We start from the raw sequence: 22752 nt of genomic DNA on the forward strand, positions 1-22752 counted from the left end.
GCAGTACAAGATTCACATTCACGCCTGGTACTAGACGTATGCATGGCCCCTGCAGGGGTAGTCTGAAGGGGATAGTCGTCAATCAGGCCCTTCAGGGGAACCTTGAAAGGTGAGAAGACGGTTGTCAATTTGTAAAAATTGCACCTGATACGTTTCTTGAGGAGCGACAGGTCAAGGATTACTCTTCTATCAGGGGAGTCTTTCTTTGGTAAACAGTCGACCCTCGAAATTTAGAAAACTGCACCTTTCCAGGATCCCTTTCTTTAACATCTTTTTTACAAAAGAGTTGAGTTACTGGTTCTGGCCTGATGAAACTTATGGCACAGAGGGTGTTTTACTATCCACGACCAACCAAAACTCATTAAGACTAAACATTTTGCCCACCAAGAAATTGTCCAACATTCCCAAAAACAATGGAAATAACACTAAACCTAAAGCTCCTCTTTGATAAGATTCTCAGCCTCTATTTGGTTTACAAGCTTCCCTGTTTCTTTTGGAAGATCTCCAATGGCTCCCCTTGCTCTATAAACCAAGGTTTAAAGCAAGAACTCGCCTTGGGAAGGTTAACTTTGCTGCCGTTATTCCTCTCGACATAACTTAAGTCAGAAATGAGGATTGGTATAAAAAACAGGAGCTGTCCTCTTATTGGGATGTTTTTGACTGCTGAATCTTAATAGACTGTTAACTTATGAAAGTAAGTTTTCTCTTTTTAAAGAATGGCCAAAAACATTTCCTCCCTTTGGAAGTAACATGGCCATTGCCTTCACATTCTCTTTGAATTTGTCCAAAAGGGAAGAGAACAATTTGCACATCAATGTACAAAAATTTTCTCAAATTCCATTTTCTCCAGGTCAAAAATAGCTAAAACGTAGCACCTTACCTAAACTTTGCTCTAACAAAGTTTTGTAATAGCATAGCTTAATTACTGAAAATGGCCATCTGGGATTTCCTATAGCCCCAGACTTCTAAGGATTCCACAGCCGACGCCAAGTTGAACAAGGTCTGTCTGCTGCTACATTCCGCAGTCCAAAGGTGATCTAGGACCAAAAGGAAATGGTTCCCCAATTGACTGGTACCAATCTGAGTGGCTAACTTCTTAGGAAGGAAGATTTCAAGAACCCCTCTTTGTTCCAGGAATCCTTCACTCTTCAGGTATACTCCTAGAAAGGGACCACACTCTTTGGTCAAGGTAAAATCACCTTTAACCCCTTTGCTACGAGGACATCGCTCGACGTGAAAACATGCCTAGTACTATACATGTTCATGTCCCAGATACGGCATTTACAAATACAAATAATGTGTACAAATCATGTGGAAGGTAAAATCACTCGTATATCCTACAAAAGAGCATAGCATATGGTAGTATATCCTACAGTTTTGGAAATATCACTAAAATAGCTCCTGTCATTAGGAAGTCTTCCTTCTTCTTCAGCCAACTAATTAAGTCTTTGGGATTCTAGCCTTTATTCATAATTGTGTAAGAGCTATTTTAGTCAATTTTTATGTTACCATGTACAATCACACCACTCTCTCTAGCCAATGATGATATTCCCTACTTAAGGCATTAAGGCATTACTAAAACCTCCCCTGAAACCACTCAGCTTAGAAAAGTAGGGATCCTCGCATCTCACCCCACCATCAACTGAAACACTTGCGATTCTAGTCTTCGGTCATGATTATGTAAGGGCTATTTTAGTATATTTCTATGTTGGCATACATGTTAAAATCACACAGAAAGCCTTCTGTAAAGAGCGACGTAGCTGTGTCGTTCTTCAACCATCCACGGTTCTCCCCTTCTCAACTCATACCCATGATGCCACCAAAATACCAGTCGCGCAAGTTACTGAAAGCTCTGTTCGGTCGAATTCCGTTGCACTTTTTTTATCTAAAATCACACCAAATTATCTCCATACTATAAATAATTATCTGAAAATGTCTCAATCCATATATATTTCTTCCGCTTATTTTCTATAAATTTCCAATTTCCTATATCATTTATTTCCATTTCACAGAGATTAGTACAGTATACTACCTCAATGTCATATGACTTATCACATTTGTAACCCTGATAGCTGTATACGCGATGACAAACGACAAGATTTGTTTTTTCCTTATTTTATTCCTTATTTTCTCAACTATCATTTCTGGAAAAAATATAATTTTCCTGGCTTAGATTTTTACATTAATATACTGTACATCATATTAGTATTGTTCATAATTTTCACAAGTAAAAGTATGCCTACTGTAATTTCCATTTACTGGCATTCTACAACGTATTTGACATGTTCTTACATGTGCATTCCCAATTGCCAAGCCCATGAAATACCCAAAACAGGAATTATCTAGTTCATAGTGTCAGTCACACGCAAGGTAGAACGACAGAAGAGCAAACAAAATTCTCTCTCTCTCTCTCTCTCTCATTTTTTTTTATTTATTTTTTTTTTTTTGAGCTCCAAATAGGGTTTAACATTCAAACCCATGTATTATGAGTCCGACATGTTATCCAAAAATAAAAATGTTAAATCTATCACAGACATGCTGTTCAGGTGCTAGTGCTGTATCCATTCTTTCTTTTTTATATTCATCCACATAACTTTTAGTACACAATTACTGTTTGAATAGCAAGACAAGCATTCCCTCCCAAGAAACTAGTTTCTTATTAACAGCCAATGATAGTCACCAAATTTCTCTTCCAGCATACACAAATTTTGAAGCTTTCATATTAAATCAAACCTTGTGCATACATAAACCTTTCTTTAAATGCAATAAACTTAATTTAACATTCAAATAACAAAAATATACAGCTTTCATTATCAATGACTCTCTAATTATCAAATTCATGAAATTTAGTCACATTTTTACAGAAAATAAACTAGTCTGAATTCCTTACAAAAAATAATAGTCCTTTCAACATTGGGAAATTTAAATGTAATACCTTAATGTCAAATCATGTAACATTCTGAAAAGAAACTTACCTCTCACTAACTGTTTTGCTTCTTCAACAGCTTTACTGTCATAGTCTGGTGGCTTCTGGAGAGATGAAATGCCTGCTATCTTGGCACTTACAGAGAGAGTTGACTTAGGAACACCCCATCTCCCTGCTATTTCTCGTAAAGTGCCTGTTCCTGCTTTTAAATCCTCTATTGCCCTCTCTAAATCTTCAGGCCTATAAAAAAAATCTTTATCAATCTCTCTTGATAAATCCTGAACAAATTAAAGTAATAGAAAGGGTATATATTACTAAATGTGCAATAATGTTCAAGACATATGGGACAGGTACCAATATTGTATGAATCAGAATAGATAGAATAGTGCCCTTGAGTGTATCCTCAAGCAAGAAAACTCTACCCTAAGACAGTGGAAGACCATGGTACAGAGGCTATGGCACTACCCAAGACTAGAAAACAATGGTTTGATTTTGGAGTGTCCTCCTCGAAGAGTTGCTTACCATAGCTAAAGAGCCTCTTTCACTCTTACCAAGAGAAAAGTAGCCACTGAACCATTACAGTGCAGAAGTTAACCCCTTGAGTTAAGAAGAATTATTTGGTAATCTCAGTTGTTTAGTGTATGAGGACACAGAAAAATGTTGGAAGAATAGTCCCGACCATTCAGCGTATGTATAGGTAAAGGAAAAATGAGCCATAACCAAAGAGAGGAATCCAATGCTATACTATCTAGACAGTCAAAGGCCTCAATAACTCTCTAGCAATGGTATCAGACTGCTCAGCCTTGTATGGACAATGTCATGTCAACACGCACATATAATACAGTACAAATACGGTATATATGTAGTGTATTCGTAGGTTTTAGCTTTAAATGTTGTTACTGTTTTTTATATTTTTGAATGATGTTCGTTTTAACTTAGTATTAAGAAATATGGGTTTGAAAATAAAAATAGTTAGTTTAAATATCCTTGTGTCTATGAGTCCAGTTGTTGTTAAAGTAAGGGGGAAGTTTGTGTGGTGGGACTAATTGTCAGTAAGATTGATTCAAGAGTGTAGCGTGTGAAGGTTTGTAATTTTTACATCCCGCCATTATTTTGCTCACCAAGAGAGACTCAAGGTGGGAATGAAACTGGACTGTTGGACAGAGGGCAAAATTCGGATTTATAATTAGGTTTAAGATTGAAGAAAATGGAGGGGCAAATCAAGCTTTTCAGGGAGGATTTATGGTCGAGTAGGGAAAGAGAATAAAAATTGTATATTGAGAAAGAGAAGTTGTAGGTAGAGAAAGAGAAGTTGTAAGTCGAAAAAGAGAAGTTGTCAGTAGAGAATGTGAGGTTGAGTTGTGAAAATGATTGTGAGAATGAGATGCAAAAGAAAACAAGAGAACTTAAGGAATTTATAGAAAGAGTGGAAGAAGGTGCAGGGATATGGATAAAAGAAAACAAAAGCGAATGGACAAACAACTGAAGTTAGGATGGGGCAAGTAACTAAAATGATGAAAGAGTTCATGTGCAAAGGTGACGTTGGAGGAGTTTCCTCTGTTTCACGTAAAGGGCTGATAGTGGAAGTCAAGACCAAGGTAAGTGATAATGTGGAAGAAAGTATTAGTGATAGTGATGGTAAAGGTATTAAGCATAGTAAGGGTGAACAGAAAGGTGAGAGGAAGAATGAACAGCTAGGTAAAAGTCATGTGAAGAAAAGAAATAGGATCAGGATGAGTGAGGATGATCATGAATGGGTGAAAGTAGTAAGTAGAGAAAAAAGGTAAGAAGTGCTGTCAGGCTAAGTAGGGTGATAGCAAAAGAGTTTGGGCTAGAGAATTGCAATATTTGTTATCTATGTATGGAGGGAAAATGAGTGTAGTCAAGTATGAAAGAGTGAAAAGTAAAATAATTGAATAAGTAAAAGGAATGAAAGGAAGTGATTCATTTAGCCATAAAAATTAGTTTGTTGAGGCAAACTTTAGCTATGAAGTAAGGGGACAAAGCCATAAATGAGAGTAAAGAACTGATGAAAAAGTTTTAGCTACTGTACCTGAGATTGTGTTCGAGTTTGTTCATTTGAAACGAAGGAGAAAATGAGGTGGACTAGAGAGAGATTGGCATGGGATAATATTTTAGAGATAGTTGAGGATTATAATTCTTTTTCACTCAAGAGGTTAACTACTGCATTGTATTGTTCAGTAGCTACTTTCCACTTGGTAAGAGTAAAAGAGACTCTTTAGCTATGGTAGGCAGCTCTTCTAGAAGGACACTAAATAATCAAACCATTGTTCTGTAGCCTTGGATAGCGAAATAAACTCTGTAACATGGTATTCTACTGATTTGGGTTAGAGTTCTCTTGCTTGAGGGTACACTAAGGCACACTATTGTTTTCCTATTTCCTTTCCTCACTGGGCTATTTTACCTCTTGGAGCCCTTGGTCTTATAACATCCTGCTTTTCCAACCAGAGTTGTAGCTTAGCTAGTAATAATAATAATAATAATAATAATAATAATAATAATAATAATAATGACTAGAGAACATTACAATTGCTGAAGCAATTCTTAGACAGAACTTCACACACAATTTGCCAATAATTTGCTCTTAGGCATATTGAAACAATAAAAAGATTGAAAATAGCATATAATTGATTATTGGCTTACAAAGGGACCTAAACTAAACTTTTTAACCAAGTAATCAGCATTTTACTGTCTAGGTTACCTTGGAAGGCCACCTAACCTTTACTTTTCAGAGTGGGATGAAATCTTGCATGAAATCAGGCTGGCTAATATCCTAGATTTTTTCAACTTTCTCAAAAATTAATTTTTTCACAAAACTCATCCTGTGACCTTAAGGTCAAGGTTATTCATACTGCACGGTTTACATTGTCTTATGACCATCTACATTTCCACCAAATTTTATTAAAATTGGCCGAGTAGTTTCTGATTTAGCATCTTTGACCATGTGACAGCCATTTTTGACGTCATGATATCACAGAAACTACAGACCAGCATTTGCTCAGACTTGCACCTGCACTAGACTATGGCCCAAGGTATCTCCAGCAAAAATTTGAAGGCAACTAATGTAGCAGTTCTTGAGATCCCGAAGAGCAATCGTTTTAAATGATTTTTGCTTTGTGCATAGGGGGCGCTCCATGCACCTGCATGATTTTCTTGATTTATACTTCCCCCATATGGGTCATACTGCTGCACAAGTTTGAAAGCAAACACTTCAAAATTGGGTGAGTTATTAGCAATAAAAAACCAGAGAGGAATATGAGTAATAGCAATAGAATTCCACACTAGTGTGGAGTTTTAATAATAATAAAGAAACAAATGTTCTAATGTGAGATAACCTAAAGATGTTAGATTTCCTCTTAATATGAGAAATCCCTTTCCATTAAAGTATCATGATACAGTGACTCCTAACAATAAATATAAGAAGTATAAGTACCACTAGTATTGACTGGGAATGATTTTTACTCCTGCTCTCTCGACCAGATGGTTTAGGAGTAAGTTTAATCAAGTAAAATTGGTTAAGGACAAAGAAATGTACAACACATGAAGAAACATTAGAAGCCGTATGACAAAGTGGTTTCAAATTTTCCCATAATTAGAAGACATTCCTGAACCAAAACATTTCCTTCGTGGATGTATGAATGAAATTTCCATAGAATAACATGAAAACACAGCCTAAGCTGGGGGTCATAGGATTAAAAACAATACATTATTATTATTATTATTATTATTATTATTATTATTACTTGCTAAGCTACAACCCTAGTTGGAAAAGCAGGATACTATAAGCCCAGGGGCTCCAACAGGGAAAATAGTTCAGTGAGGAAAGGAAAAAAGGAAAATAAAATATTTTAAGAAGAGTAACAAAGATAAGTATCTCCTAAGCAAAAAAATTAAAGCATAATTGTAAACATTAATTCAATGGAGTAACAAGAAATTAGCAACACAATTAATTTACCGCCTCTCAGGTAAGCTGCTCAATCATTAATGTGCTTGACTGTTGTTGTTGTTATTCTTATTATCATTATTATTATTATCATTATTATTATTAACATCATTACTTGCTAAGCTACAACCCTAGTTGGAAAAGCAGGATCTTATGAGCCCAGGGGATCCAACAGGGAAAATAGCCCACTGAGGAAAGGAAACAAGAAAAAATAAAATACTTTAAGAACAGTAACATTCAAATAAATACCTCCTATATGAACTATAAAAACTTTAACAAAACAAGAGAAAGAGAAATAAGACAGAATAGTGTGCCCGAGTATACTCTCAAGCAAGAGCCCTCTAACTTAAGACAGTGGAAGACCATGGTACAAAGGCTATGGCACTACCCAAGACCAGAGAACAATGGTTTGATTTTGGAGTGTCCTTCTCCTAGAAGAGCTACTTGCCATAGCTAAAGAGTCTCTTCTTCCCTTACCAAGAGCTTAGTGGCCACTAAACAATTATAGAGCAGTAACCCCTTGGTGAAGGAGATTTGTTTGGTAATCTCAGTGTTGTCAGGTGTATGAGGACAGAGGAAAATATGTAAAGAATAGGCCAGACTATTTGGTGTGAGTGTAGGCAAAGGGAAAATGAACCATGACCTGAAAGAATGATCCAATGTAATACTGTCCGACCAGTCAAAGGACCCCATACTCTCTAGCGGTAGTATCTCAATGGGTGGCTGGTACCCTGGCCAACCTACTACCTACTAACATGGAAACAACTACACTAGCAATAAAATAAATTGCATATCTGTATAAAAAAATTATTATTCCCTATTACTAAAATCCAATGCACACTCATGATATAATGCTTTCAAAGAATAAAGTTCAAAAGGAAATATGACAAATTCAGAGATAATTTGTATTTTTCCGAACCATACAAACCTTAGCTATTTACATGGGGTATTACTTTCGGCGTAGCTGAAATGACGAGCCATTAGATTTTTAACGAGGGTTAACTACCCTCTCGCTAGCTAGCGAGGGGGTAGGGGAGAGGTAGCTAGCCACCCCTCTCCCCTCACACACCGGTGAACTGATTCACTTCGCTTAGAGGTAGGACTTGCCTTGGGGGACAAGGCTGGCGGGCAAATATGTGTAAATAGCTAAGGTTTGTATGGTAAGGAAAAATTACAAATTCGGAGATAATTTGTATTTTTCCTAACTATACAAACCTTAGCTATTTACATGGGGTATTACTTTCGGCGTAGCTGAAATGACGAGCCATTAGATTTTTAACGAGGGTTAACTACCCTCTCGCTAGCTAGCGAGGGGGTAGGGGAGAGGTAGCTAGCTACCCCTCCCCCCTCACACACCGGTGAACTGATTCACTTCGCTTAGAGGTAGGACTTGCCTTGGGGGACAAGGCTGGCGGGCAAATATGTGTAAATAGCTAAGGTTTGTATGGTAAGGAAAAATTACAAATTCGGAGATAATTTGTATTTTTCCTAACTATACAAACCTTAGCTATTTACATGGGGTATTACTTTCGGCGTAGCTGAAATGACGAGCCATTAGATTTTTAACGAGGGTTAACTACCCTCTCGCTAGCTAGCGAGGGGGTAGGGGAGAGGTAGCTAGCTACCCCTCCCCCCTCACACACCGGTGAACTGATTCACTTCGCTTAGAGGTAGGACTTGCCTAGGGGGACAGGGCTGGCGGGCAAATATGTCTAAATAGCTAAGGTTTGTATGGTTAGGAAAAATACAAATTATCTCCGAATTTGTTATCTGTTCCGTAACCGAAATACAAACCACGCTATTTACATGGGGTGACTTACCCCTTAGGAAGGGTGGAAAGTCCCAGCCTTACTGGCTTTGGCTTTGCCCGAGGGCTCAGAATCCAAGTGAGCAGCACTCGAGAAAAAGAGTCCCTGCACCTCGCAAGTACGTGCGGCCTACATAAGCTCGTGTGTGGAGGGATGAAGTGTGACTTGTCCTAGGAAGTTGACCTGAAGTCCCTTAGATGGAATTCTAGGCTAGGACGTTCCCAATACCACCTCGTCAGGGTATGAGGGACACGACAGTATTATCTTAATACTATAGTCCATTTCTTTTAGCGATGCATATTTGCACCGACTCGCAGCGGTGCCCTTTTAGCTCGGAAAAGTTTCCGGATCGCTGATTGGTTGGACAAGATAATTCTAACCAATCAGCGACCAGGAAACTTTTCAGAGCTAAAAGGGCACCGCCGCGAGTCGCTGCAAATTTGCATCGCTAAAAGAAATGGACTATAGGAACACAAGGAAGCATGGTTTACCTGCAGAGGTTTGAGGTCAGCTATGCAAAGAACCCAGATTGCTGCTTTCCCCAAGAGAGGGGAGGATGAAGAAAGAAGTAAGGGCCAGACATACTTCTTTCATTCATGCAGTCTAAAACCGGGTAACAATGCCCTCAATCTTCTGCTACCTGTCCATTAACCTCTTCAGTACGATGGGTCACATGTGTGACCCTTTATTTTTGCCATATGTATTACGATGGGTCACACAGGTGTCCCAAAATTCTATCAAATCTCCCCTAGACATAAAGAAAGTCGGAATAGCCACGATAGATTAGTTTCCCCTATTCGTAATGCCTGTGGAGGTTATATTCGTCTACTATAGAAAATGGGATTTTCCAGAATAAGAGAAAACTGGGCATTCATCTTACTCGTAGCAGTGTCGTCAGCGGTTGCATGTGAGTTGTTGGTGGCGGACATACGAACGTTTTCTGACGTGCCTTTAGCTTTTTTGTGTATATTACATAATGTCTGACATAGAAATTTTGGACAGTGATTATTCATATCATCTGGAGGATTCAGACAGTGAAGATTATGCGTCAATGTAAAGTGCTCTCCATGAAAGTGATGACGAAACATTCATATCTTTAGGTGGCGGATGGTCACGTGTTTTATTTATATATATATATATATATATATATATATATATATATATATATATATATATATATATATATATATATATATATATATATATATATATATATATATATATCCTATCTTCCTCAAAAAAGCTTTGCTTCAGTAAGGGAAAATGGTTGTTGCTATTACAATGGTTATCATTGCTATATATATTTTATATACTGTATATATATATGTATGTATGTATGTATGTATGTATGTATGTTTGTATGTCTGTATGTATGCATGTATGTATTTATGTACCTGTATGTATGTATGTATGCATATATGTATATATGTATGTATACATACATATACATTATATGTGCACATACATAAATACATACATATATCTCTTTTTCTCGGGGATTAGGGATCTAGGCAATACTCCGTCAACAAAAACGAGTGTAGAAATATACCTCTGTGGTCACTTGGAAAATACTTTGGTTTTGGGTAATCAACTTTTTCGCACAGAAAATGCATACGCATATACAAATATACATATAACACACATACATATATATATATGCATTTATACAGTAGATTTACACATACATTTACATACCAAACATGTATATGCATACACAGTTGTGCATAAGTATATACATGCATATGTATGTGCACTTATACATCTATACATGCATATGGACGGACACACCCACGCGCATGCGTGCACAAACACACACACACACACTTATACTAGTAAATAAATAGTTATATTTGATAACTGGCTGATTTCTGGTGCGTTTACACGTGACGGAAAGAAGTCGGAATGCTTATGTTGACGCTCCAGTGACAGGTCGTGCTGGAGAGGTTAAGGAGCCTGAGGTTAGACCAGCTGTTGTGTAGCCACCACAGGGCCGATAGAAAATGTATCGAAGCTCCCGTGGGTCACGTCCTGCAGGCTGTGAAGGTCGTTTGACGCTTCCACGTCAGGGGATGCAGAAGGTCCGGGAACCACTCTGCATGATGCCGTAGCGGAGCTATCAGAGTCATCGACAGGTTGACCGATAGTCTGGTCTTGTTGAGCACTCTTCTCACCAGACAGAACGGTGGGAAGGCATAGACGTCGATGTTGTCCCACCGTTGTAGGAAGGCATCTTGCCAGAGTGCCTTGGGGTCCGGGACTGGGGAGTAGTACAGCGGCAGCTTGAAGTTCAAGGCTGTCGTGAACAGGACCACAAAGTCAGGATTTTGTTGGCTACTAGAGGGTCCAAAGACCACTCGGCACTCACTATCTGCGAAGCTCTGCTCAGACTGACGGAGAGCACATTCCTTTGCCCGGAATGAAGCGAGCCGATAGTGGTATTGAGTGGAAACGGTTCATCTCAGTATCTCTACTGCAAGATGGGAAGGCTGTTATGAAAAGGTACCTCTCTGCTTGTTGAAATAAGCCACTACCGTGGTGTTGTCGCTCACGGAGTGACCCGCCAGGGTTGTTGGAACTGCTGAAGGGCCAGATATACAGCCTTCATTCCTAGCAGATTGATGTGGAGGTAACTTTCTGATTCTGACCATGGGCCTGAGATCCTTTGGTTCAGAACGTGCCCCCCCCCCCCTTCGTTTGACGCGTCCGAGAACGGCATCAAATGCGGGGGAAGGACGCAAAGATCCACTCCCTTTCAAAGGTTCCCGTAGGACAACAACCACTGCAGGTCCATTCGTTCCGCAGGTCCCATGGGGACCAGAGTGTCCGGGGAATCGTTGCCTTGGTTCCACCGGGACTTGAGCTGCCGTTGCAGGGATCTCATCCTGAGGCGGCCGTTTGGAACTAGACGGGTCAGGGAGGAAAGGTGACCTAGGAGACGTAACCAAGATTGGGTTGGAAGCTCTCCTCGTCTGAGGAAAGGTTCTGCGACTCTCCTCAGCCTTGTTATCCTGTCGACTGATGGGAAGGCTTTGTGGAGATTGGTGTCTAATATCATGCCTAAATATCCCAGTTGTTGGGATGGAAGCAGAGAATACTTCTTGAGGTTTACCATGATCCCTAGATCTTGGCAAAGTCCCAGAGGCTTGCCTCGGTGTCGAAGAAGGGTCGATTTCGAGACTGCCGGGGTTAGCCAGTCATCCAGATAGCGAAGGGGACGGATGCCGATCCTGTGCAGCCACGAAGATATCAGGGTGAACATTCTGGTGAACCCCTGCGGTACTGTGGAGAGATCGAAACACAGCACCTTGAACTGGTAGACCTTGTTGTCTAGGTTGAATTTCAAGTACTTCCTGGAAGACGGATGGATTGGGATCTGGAAATACCCGTCTTTCAGATCCAGTGTGCACCTGAAGACTTGTGGTCTCACTGCAAGTCTGAACGACTCTGCTGTTCCACGCTGAACGAAGTTTGTTCGACAAACTTGTTCAGAGCTGATAACGAATCTCCAGCCTTCAGATGCCTTTTTAACAAGAAAAAGTCGACTGAAGAAGCCGGGGGGGGAGCCGTCGACAACCTTATGGAGAGCATCTTTCTAGAGCATGGTCTCGAATTCTGCCCGAAGGGCTAGCCCCTTTGCCGATCCCATGGCATAGGAGCTCAGCAACACTGGATTCGCTGTCAGGGAGGTAGAGATGTTATGAACGGGACGTGATATCCTTGGCTGATCACGGAGATCGTGCAGGAATCGGCCCCGAGTTGTTGCCACCTGAACGCGCAACTTTAGGCATCCCCCCACTGGGAGGCAGGGGGGTTGCCAATCCTAGCGTTTGCGGCCTCGGCCGCTCCCTCTAGGATTATTGCCTCCCCAGGAGGACTTCCCGTCCTTCTTGTCCCTGACAGGAAGGGGCTGCTGTTTAGACACCTTTGTCTTTGCTGCCGGAGCCGGTTCCAATGTCCTAGGCCGACGAGGCTGTTGTTGTTGAGGCGCTGGAGGCTTGTAGGGTCTGGATGTAAGCGCCTTTTGGCGGGGGCGAATCGTGATTCGATTTCCTCTACCTCTCAGCTGTCCGTCCCACGTCCTTGGGCTCAAACAAGCTCTTTCCAAGGATGGAAGAGTGTCTGAGCTTGCCGACATCCACGGTTGGGACTTTCGAGAGGAACCTCTCGGTCACTGCATCTCAATGCTTCAACATCGAGTTTGCCCAAAAGTTCGAAACTTGGTGAGCCGGAAATCGATGGTGCTCGTGCCCGAGAGGAGGAAAGTTTCCATGGTCTTCCTGGTGCTCTCCTTGGACAAGTCCTCGGATAACAATAGGATGCCCAGAGATCCAAGCCAGACGACCAGCCACGAAGTGGCCTGCATGGCACAGTTTGCGGCCTTCACCTGGCTCAAGATCTCCGAAGCCGAAAATGTCCCCTGCCGGGCGGAGAGTTTCTCGAGAGAAATTCCCCTGGAAGCCCTTCCACGGAATGGTGGAGAGGCAGAGCTAAACCAGGCTTCCCCATAATCTTGAAGTACCGCCTCTGCTGACGGCTGACAGACACAGTGTCGGCGACCCCGCTGGAGGGAAGGGGATCGGGTGATCCTGAGAAGTAGAGATGATGGGGCTTGCCTGAAAAGAAGGAGAAGAATGTTGCCCAGACCTCTCTGAAGCTTCTTCCTGCTCCTGCACTTGCGCTGCTCTGCGTCTACGGGTGGAGATCGTGACGACAATGATCTGGAAATACGCGCTCCAGAAGACTCGCCAGGTTGCCCGTGTTGCGAAACCCGACGGGAATTGCGGCCGAAATCGCGCTGGCGCTCGCGCGATGGAAAAATCGTTGGTTCAACGCGCGGGCAAACATGGGTGCGCATGCGCGCGCGCGGGCGAGTGGGCGCGCGGGCGAGTGGGCGCGCGGGCGAGTGGGCGCGCGGCCGCGCGGTTGTAAGAGCGAGCGCTGGCGGCCGGGAGACCGATGGCGCGTAAGTGAGCAATGGCGCGTTTTGGCGAGCGATGGCTCGTAGGCGGGCGAAGCCGCGTTGGTGAGCGATGGCGCGTTGGCAAGCAATGGCGCGTTGGCGAGCGATGGCGCATAGCGACCGATCGCGTACGGGAGAGTTAACGCGTGGGCGCGTAGGAGACCTACGACGATTTGAAGCGTGGGAGCGTTGGCGCGTTGAAAAACACTTGAGCGCAGGCGAAGAACCGCGCGGGCGCTTAGGAGATCGCTGGGGTGCCTGTGAGCGCCCGTGCGCTAGCTTAGGCGCCTCCTGGGCAGCGCGTTGTGATGTGGAAGCGTGCTGGCACGTTGGCGAGCGCGTGAGCGCTTGGACTGGAACCGGCGTGGGCGTGCTTCGCGCGAAACTCCAGAAGGGCGCTGCGAGTCCAGAGGAACCTGTGAGCGCCTGTGCGCTAGCATAGGCACCTCTTGAACTGCGCGCGACGAGGCAGGAACCAGGGAGATCGTTGGCGCGTAGTTGCGCGGCCAGAAGATATCAGCGAGGGTGCAGAATCAGAGAGATCGTCGGCGAGGAGGCGAAGGAATAATCTCCTTGCCTGCGCCCATATCCGGAGATCGTGGGCGCGTGGGCGAACGTTGGCGCGCATTGCGCACATCAGGAAAGGGCGCGCAGATGTGCGCTGGTGAGCAGGCGAACATGGGAGTTCAGCGAAGAAATAATCTCCCTGCCTGCGCTCAGATCCGGAGATCGTGGGCGCGAGGGCGAATGTTGGCGCGCATTGCGCACATCAGAAAAGGGCGAGCAGATGTGCGCTGGCGAGCAGGCGATCGTGGGCGTTCAGGAGACCGTTGGTGCACATAGCGCGTAGCCGCACAGAAGGTCTCAGAAGAGTTGGCGATCAGGAGATCTACAGCGAGACTCAGCTACAGGAGGTCGCTGGAGTGTTGATTCAGCAGAAGTCTGGTCCACAGCAGGAGAGCACTTGCGAACTACTGCGCGCGATCGCGCAGGAGAACGACGTTGCACAGGTAAAACCTGGCACTAAAGGGACTTACTCACATTGTGAGATAAGCCCTTTGCCCCGAAGGGACCGGTGCCCGTTGGAAAACAGGGTGGAGTGGTGCCCACTGCGCATCTACGTCCAGGAACGGAGATGGAAGACAAGAAGGTCTGGCAGGTGTCGGAGATCACGAACGATCTGCCGAAAGGACTAGCGAAGCAGCTGCAACGGTCTGTTCTCATCGAGGAGGATCCTCTGCGGCTGAAGATGAAGACGACCACGGACAGGAGCACCATCATTAGTCCTCCGAAGAGGAGTCTCTGTTAGTGAACTCCCCCGAGGGGGGGGGACACTCTCGCAGGAGAGACCGTTGGACTCAGCTGCCCCCTCGAAGGATGTTCGGAGGGGGGAACTGAGCCTTCAGCAACATCAGCAACAGCAGCAGGGGAGTCCTCCGAAGAGGAGTCTCTATGAATGTCCTCTCTCGCAAACAAGAGAGGTGAACACTTCGTAGAAGAGACAAGAAGAACTGATGAAGGCGCCCCTTAGGGCCGTTGGATCAGCAAGCTGACCATAAAGAGCAACCCTCCGAAGAGGAGCTCCTGCAGCTGCTCAGCCCCTTGAGCGTAGCTGCAAGTGCGACCGCTCAGCACCAAGAGCATAATCGTACAAATTCCATGATCCAGCCTTGCAACCGCTCAGCCCCTTGAGCATGGTTACAAAAGCGGTCGCTCAGCACCAAGAGCATAACCGCCCGAGGACCAGGAAAAAACCAACCCGGGATATTAAGGTAAGAGAAGTTGCCCCCCCTGAAGGGGAAAAAACTCATACCTGGGAAGGGAACCTCCCTCGGAAGGGAAGTTACCCACCCATGGAGGCGAACCTCCTGAGTGTTCTAAATGAACTAAGGAGCTGACAGTTGTCACGGGAGAACTTCTAGGAGAAGGGAACACGCCCATGACAAAGTCGTAGAGAGGAGGCGGCAACAGCAGACTCACCAGGCCCAAACAGGACAGCTCTGCTTCGTTGGCATATTAGGCAAACGAAAAACTAGATAGTAAACAGTGAAAATAAAATAAATAATTAGTAAGAACGAATGAACCCCGAAGGGAAGCGTTCTACACAGAAGCTGAAACGTTAACAAATACAATTAGATTGATTAAAAATAATTGAGACAAAATAAACGGAGTAGCAACTCAACCCGCAACGGGAAGGAAGCTACCGTAATACATAGTAATAATAAAAGGGTGAACGACCTCGAGAGAGAGAGAGAGAGAGACCGTAGTCAAACTAAACTCCCATGTTCCCTACGCTGATAGCCCAAGTTCCCCGTAGGGAAGGGGGAACTGCGGAAAAAACAGATTAATAAATAAAGTCCAGCGATGACGATTCCTCACGGCGCCCGAGAATCGGAAGCCGAAGGGAGGATCGAAGGACCAAGGGAGAGATCGCGACCCATGAAATGTCACCGTGGGGGCCTGGAACCACACGGAGATGTTGTCATACACTACACACACACACAAAGCACAAACACTGAAAAGGAAACTTACTGTATTTCTATACAATACTCAAATATATACATAAACATAAGAATGTTTACATATATATTAAGTATAAGAAAAGTAAGTAATTAAGTAAAGACAAAACATTAATGGCTGCCATGCGAGGACGGGACAGAGACGTCTGCCCACCGTCCGAGCCAAAAGCGAAGTGAATCAGTTCACCGGTGTGTGAGGGGGGAGGGGTCGCTAGCTACCTCTCCCCTACCCCCTCGCTAGCTAGCGAGAGGGTAGTTAACCCTCGTTAAAAATCTAATGGCTCGTCACTTCAGCTACGCCGAAAGTAATACCCCATGTAAATAGCGTGGTTTGTATTTCGGTTACGGAACAATCATTAATTTGACAGTAGCATAACATTTGCAAATTTCAATACAGTATTATTATTATTAATTACTACTACTACTACTACTACTACTGTACTATTATTATTATTATTATTATTATTACCTAAGCTACAACCCTAGTTGGAAAAGCAAGATGCTGTAAGCCCAAGGTTTCCAACAGGGGAAAATAGCCCAGTTAGGAAAGGAAATAAAACCATATACATAAGGATAAGGATATTATTTAAAAACTAAAATCACTCTTACCCATATTTGGCAAGTTTGTAAAGATGATCACGTCTTCTTTTTGAGTGCTTTTGTAAACCCTGAAAAAAAAAATATAAAAATAAATAAAACAAACTTTGTGCATTTAATCATACTGTAATCAACACAAATCCATCACCAAATCTGTAAGAAAAGCCCTTGTACCTAATTCTAGTTCTTTTACTGGAAAATATAAAAGCTTCTCCATGATAAAATTATAGATGCATAGATACCAGCTCTGTAATATTCTGAAGTATTCTTTATTAAACTGAGATAAAACTTGGCTTTTAATTGTTCTACACTAGCTAGCCAAACCTCAAGAATACTATATGTTTTACTATGAAACCAATACTGTATCTTTCTTAACTATAAAACCTTTAAAATCTTCCTCTGAAGCATAACAAACCTGGCTATTTATTTTGTTTTGCAAATCATAATTAAGTTTGACCGAGCATGCTCAGACCAAATTTCTTGCATCAACAAAATATTAGCCTCTCATATTCCCACCTCTCCTACTTTAGGTGAGGCTTAAGGTAGACCTACCTCAGGCTAAATAGGGTTACTCTGCCTAACACCACCTACCAAACTAAAACATCAACATTGTACATTGTTACTATCAAAGTTTTGGATAAATCTGAAAACTTTTTATATATCAGCTGTAAAAAGTTCAAACTATAAATGGGAATGACTTGCCAGATTATAAGGCGAAGGACAGATAGGAGATATCTATAAAGAAGAGAGAGGAATGAAAAGGAATCATCATAAATATCTACAAGTTACATATTCATGCTATCAGAAAGAGCGGGAGTAATACTAACCACAACTTGGCCTAACGCAAGACTGCCACCTGACAAACACAAAGCAGCACACTTAAATCACTTCACCTTTTTAGCCCTATAATTAGCTTATTCTGATATACAGGCATTACAAATCTTATGAAGATCAAATTTAGTCTTGCATGTTTTAGCCTTGTTACAGGACAGTACACAATATCTCAACTCAGTGATTCATTCTTTGAATATTAGGGTAAAATCTTGATATTAACAAAATTTCCAATGCCAAAATAGGCAAAAAATGGAGTGAAATTCTTTAAACTATCATAACAAAATGACATGTCAAAATTGGTCACTGATGAACCATAAGTAATTCATAAGAAACATGATAACCATGGTTACCAGTACATAGTAGTAGTACTATAATAGTTAATATATGGGAAAGTTAGGTATAAAAATCAACTACTAATCATCTAACTTTTAAGTTTATCTACCAAAGCTGTGCTTTCAAAGTATGAGGCACTATGAATATTAGGTAAGACTTATTAAAATAATACCTGAAATTTAAGTTTTATTCTTTCCCCAAATGAAAACCTCAGCCATAATAAAAAATGCAAAATAAATCTTTTTACAAAAACATGCAAGATCTTTTATCTTATTTGAATGACGCTATGGGGAATAGAGAGTTTATTAAATAACATCTTGTCTTACCATAAAAAAATTCCAGGTAGGAACTTACATGAATTTCAGGTGATTATTGAAATAGTTGATTCTGGCTTAGAAATTATGTTTACTACAATTAAACTTTCTAAAATTCCTGGCTGAATACCACATTGCCGTAGTTGAAGGAGTAACGTATGCTTTAAAAAAATGACTAGGATAGCATGTCAAATCCCTAGCTTGATGACCTTCCTTTTGAATTAAATTTGGTATAAACATATCACAGTCTGCTCAACTTTATCTGTATACTGTATACTATCTGGCCACTCAAAAGGACATATTAACACTCTAAAGATAGTATCTCAATGGGTGGCTATGCCTTGGCCAACCTACTGCCTACCTATTGTTGGAAAAAAGAAGTAACACTATTAATGAATATGTTCCATGATTTTCTGAATAGTAAGTGCCGTTGGCACTGAACCTCAACTTATGAGCAGCAGTTATTGTGCCAGTTGTAACTAATGGGCCTGAGATATCTTTCAAATGTAAGATTATATCCATTTTAAATCTCCTGAATAAAAACTCCTTAACCCTTTTACCCCCGGGGTACTTGGAAATTTGCGTGCCTTTAGCCCCAGGCGTTTTGGGTTTTGAAGGGCTTTTCGACATGTTTTTTTCAAAATGCGCCCACAGCCTTAATTTTCATCATAGAGAGGTCAGATTGGTCTATTTTTTTTGTAAAATGACTGAAGTTTCTAATATAGTTATCAAAAGTATAAAGAAAATAATATAAATAGCAGCTATTGTTAAATGAAGTTAGGCGATGACGAAATTTTTTATCTTCTTTCGTATACATTCCGATAAAGCACAGAGAGGTCTCATCACAGAAACTTTAAAACCATACCATCTTATAGAAAATTTATTCAGCTATAAAATGGTATATAATAGTTTGTAGTTAAAAGAAAGAAAACATGAAAAAAAATTAGTATACCCACAACAATTGTAAACCTAAATTTCCTTAGCGCAAGTAACGAAAATCGGAGATTGCAAAAGTTTCTTTCTATCGATCATACGTAACCTATATTTCGAGTAATTTTTTTTTTTTTTTATTTTGAAGTAAATTCATTGAACTTTCTTATGACATGTGTGAAAATAAGGATAAAGCCATCTAAATAGTGGCTATCGTTAGGTGAAGTTAGGCGATGACGAAATTTTTTATCTTTTATCGTATACATTCCGATACAGCAAAGTGAATTCTCGTCAAGGCGACTTCAAAATCATACCATCTTATAGACAATTTATTCTGCTATAAAATGGTATATAAGAGTTTGTAGTTAGAAGAGAGGAAACATGGAAAAAAAGTAGTAAACGAGCAAAAACTGAAAACCTAAATCTCGTTACTTGCGGTGAAGAAATTTAGGTTTACAGTTTTTGCACATTTTACTATTTTTTTCCTTTTTTCTTTCTTCTAACTACAAACTATTAGATACCATTTTATAGCTGAATAAATTGTTTATAAGATGGCATAATTTTCAAGTTTCTTTGATGAGAATTCTCTGTGCTTTATTGGAATTTATACGATAAAAGAAAAAAAAATTATGTCATCACCTAACTTCATCTAATGATAGCCACTATTTACATTGCTTTATCTTTATTTTCACATATGTCATAAGATTATAATAATCATATTTTATGTGTGGGGGGGGTATCATAGAGCGCCACTCTACTCTTTGTTGCCAGGGTTTTAGGGGACTAATGAGCTCCACCTTCATATCCTCCTTTAGATGTTCTTTGTTTCTTCGCCGTTCTTGAATACATTGCAGACATTCTTTTCCTGGTCTTCTCTTTATATATACTTTTATACCTTTGGTAAGTGCTGTTTGTCATAGGTCTAGCACCTAAGGCAATTCGGGTGTTATTCAAAGCTGCTAAGCCTCCCCCATTCATCATATTTTGATACATAAAAGAAGCTGTCGTTTCATCAATAGTATCTGTTTTCACACTTTCACTTTCTTTCACGCTTGTATATTTAAAAACAGACGGTTCTTCACACAGACACTTTAGTTTCAAGTCAACATCAAAACTGCTTTTATCAACTTCGAGTGTTATGTTGCTTTCACACTGCCCACAATATGTCGAACTAAAAGCGTCTTTCAAAACTTTCATAGGTAATGAAACTATTTCCCCATCACTGCTTTCACTTAGGAGCTTTTCTTTTTCAGTTACAAAACCACTCAATAAAGAATTTCGTAGTTTGGCTCCCGATAACACACCATCATCTGTTGCGTCATGTACAAAAGTTACATTTCGAAAATGTTCCTTCTCTTCTTCATCCTTCTCCTCCTCCTCATCATCAGATAACTTCAAAATAAAATCATCAGTTCCATCATCACCACCTTGATATATTTGAGCAAGGAAGGACTAGCGAGGTCATCCTCACACGTACTAACCACGTGCTAACCACATGGCTTTTGTTTATCTTTTTTGTTTTCGTTATAAGCCTTGATATTGCGAGAGCTTGCTTCCCTTTGCTTACTAAACTTCCTTAAAGGTATTTTGGTATATATAAATCACAATTGATGTTCAATAATTCGAAAAAGTGATGCAACTGTTTGAAAATACAAGAGGGCACAATCACAGACTATATGTCTAGCTACAACTGGCTTTGTTGTGGCCATGATCATAGGGAGATGCCGACTCTATCGGGAAAACATATCGTACGACGAACGAAAAAAAAAAATTATAATAAAAAGAAATAAATACTTCGAGGTAGAACGAAAAAAAAAATGCTAAGGTCACGCTTACCCAGCCCTTTAATCCTTTACCAAGTAGGTCCTTTAAATTGCCCTTTAAACCATTTAAAAGGCTTCATATCGATTTCATCTTGTGTGTGGCAATAGCGGGGACCCATACCTATCGAAATATGACAGTAACTAATTTTCGCGAATTTCAGCCAATATCGCCAAAATTACACCAGGCCGATACCCTTAAGAGACATATCAGTCAGTTGGCAGTGAAGTTTTGGGACATGCAGTTACAAAGAGAAAAGCAGGGATATCAAATGATACTTGGGATACTATTAAAAGGAGACAAAGAGAGAAATTGATTGTTGAAAGTTTCTAAGGAACTAATGGTAGTAGGTTGGCCAGGGCACCAGCTACCCATTGAGATACTACCGCTACAGAATTATGGGGTCTTTTGACTGGCCAGACAGTACTACATTGGATCCGTCTCTCTGGTTACGGTTCATTTTCCCTTTGCCTACACACACACACACACTGAATAGTCTGGCCTTTTCTTTACATATTCTCCTCTGTCCTCATACACCTGACAACACAGATTACCAAACACTTCTTCTTCACTCAAGGTGTTACTGCACTGTAATTGTTCAGTGGCCACTTTCCTCTTGGTAAGGGTAGAAGAGACTCTTTAGTTTTGGTAAGCAGCTCTTCTAGGAGAAGGACACTTCAAAATCAAACCATTGTTCTCTAGTCTTGGGAAGTGCCACAACCTCTGTACCATGGTCTTCCACTGTCTTGGGTTAGAGTTCTCTTGATTGAGGGTACACTTGAGCACACTTTCCTATCTCATTTCTCTTCCTTTTGTTTTGGTAAAGTTTTGATAGTTTATATAGAGATATTTATTGTTGTTACTCTTCTTAAAATATTTTATTTTCCTTTTTTCCTCTCCTCACTGAGCTATTTTTCCTGTTGGAGCCCCTGGGGTTATAGCATCCTGCTTTTCCCACTAGGGTTGTGGCTTAGCAAGTAATAATAATAATAATAATAATAATAATAATAATAATAATAATAATAAATTTAATAATAATAATAATAATAATAATAATAATAATAATAATGAAAATTACAAAGGAGAACATACTAAGTATTCCAGTATTAATAGTGAGGTCAAAAGAAAAGTCAGGAATGACTAGAGAGAATATTTAGACAGGAAAGAGGATGACTCTGACAAAGCTATGAATCGGGGAGTGCCCATATTGTATTAATTGCCCATGCAATTATTAATGAAATCTCTAATGGGGCAAGAAAGAAGAAGCATATACCCATCAAAAATCAAGATGGCTGATATAACAATAGAAGATGAAGAAAGGCAACGTTAGATGGAACACTTTAGTGAGGTAATGAATAGGAGATATGAAGGGAATAATTTGATTGATATACCTGAAGCTGAGGATAACCTTGATGTGCCCATGAATGAATTCAGTGTGTTTGAAGTCGAAGCTATCATTAAAAACCTCAAGAGATGGAAACCCCCTGATACGATGGAATAACTACTGTACTGAGACGATTTTGGCCAAAAATGAAGTGACTCCCACAATAGTTACAAGATTGTTTTGTGACTGTGGCATGAAGAGGCAAAACCTGATGAATGGGAGTTAAGAGTGTTGGTGAAAATGGGAACAAAAGATCTGACTGATTTCATTAATTACGGAGGCATTACACTTATGTCAGTTGTCATGAAAATATATAATATGCTCATTCTACAGAGACTAGAGAGAAAGATTGATAAAAAGCT

The 22752-nt window shown here is 40.9% G+C and overlaps 1 protein-coding gene across 2 annotated transcripts in view; it reads right to left on the reverse strand.

Moving 5' to 3' along the window:
- Positions 1-22752, reverse strand: part of LOC137656083 (uncharacterized) — a 534405-nt gene that overhangs the window by 55449 nt on the left and 456204 nt on the right. For both annotated transcript variants that reach the window (XM_068390261.1, XM_068390268.1), the window contains 2 exons: positions 16787-16845; positions 2976-3166 (listed from right to left, as the gene is read on the reverse strand). In XM_068390261.1, the coding sequence (XP_068246362.1) occupies positions 2976-3166; positions 16787-16845 (250 nt within the window). The remainder of the gene's footprint in view (positions 1-2975; positions 3167-16786; positions 16846-22752) is intronic.

This window comes from Palaemon carinicauda, chromosome 1 (genome assembly GCF_036898095.1).
Source record: "Palaemon carinicauda isolate YSFRI2023 chromosome 1, ASM3689809v2, whole genome shotgun sequence".
In the NCBI taxonomy this organism is placed as follows: Eukaryota; Metazoa; Arthropoda; class Malacostraca; order Decapoda; family Palaemonidae; genus Palaemon; species Palaemon carinicauda.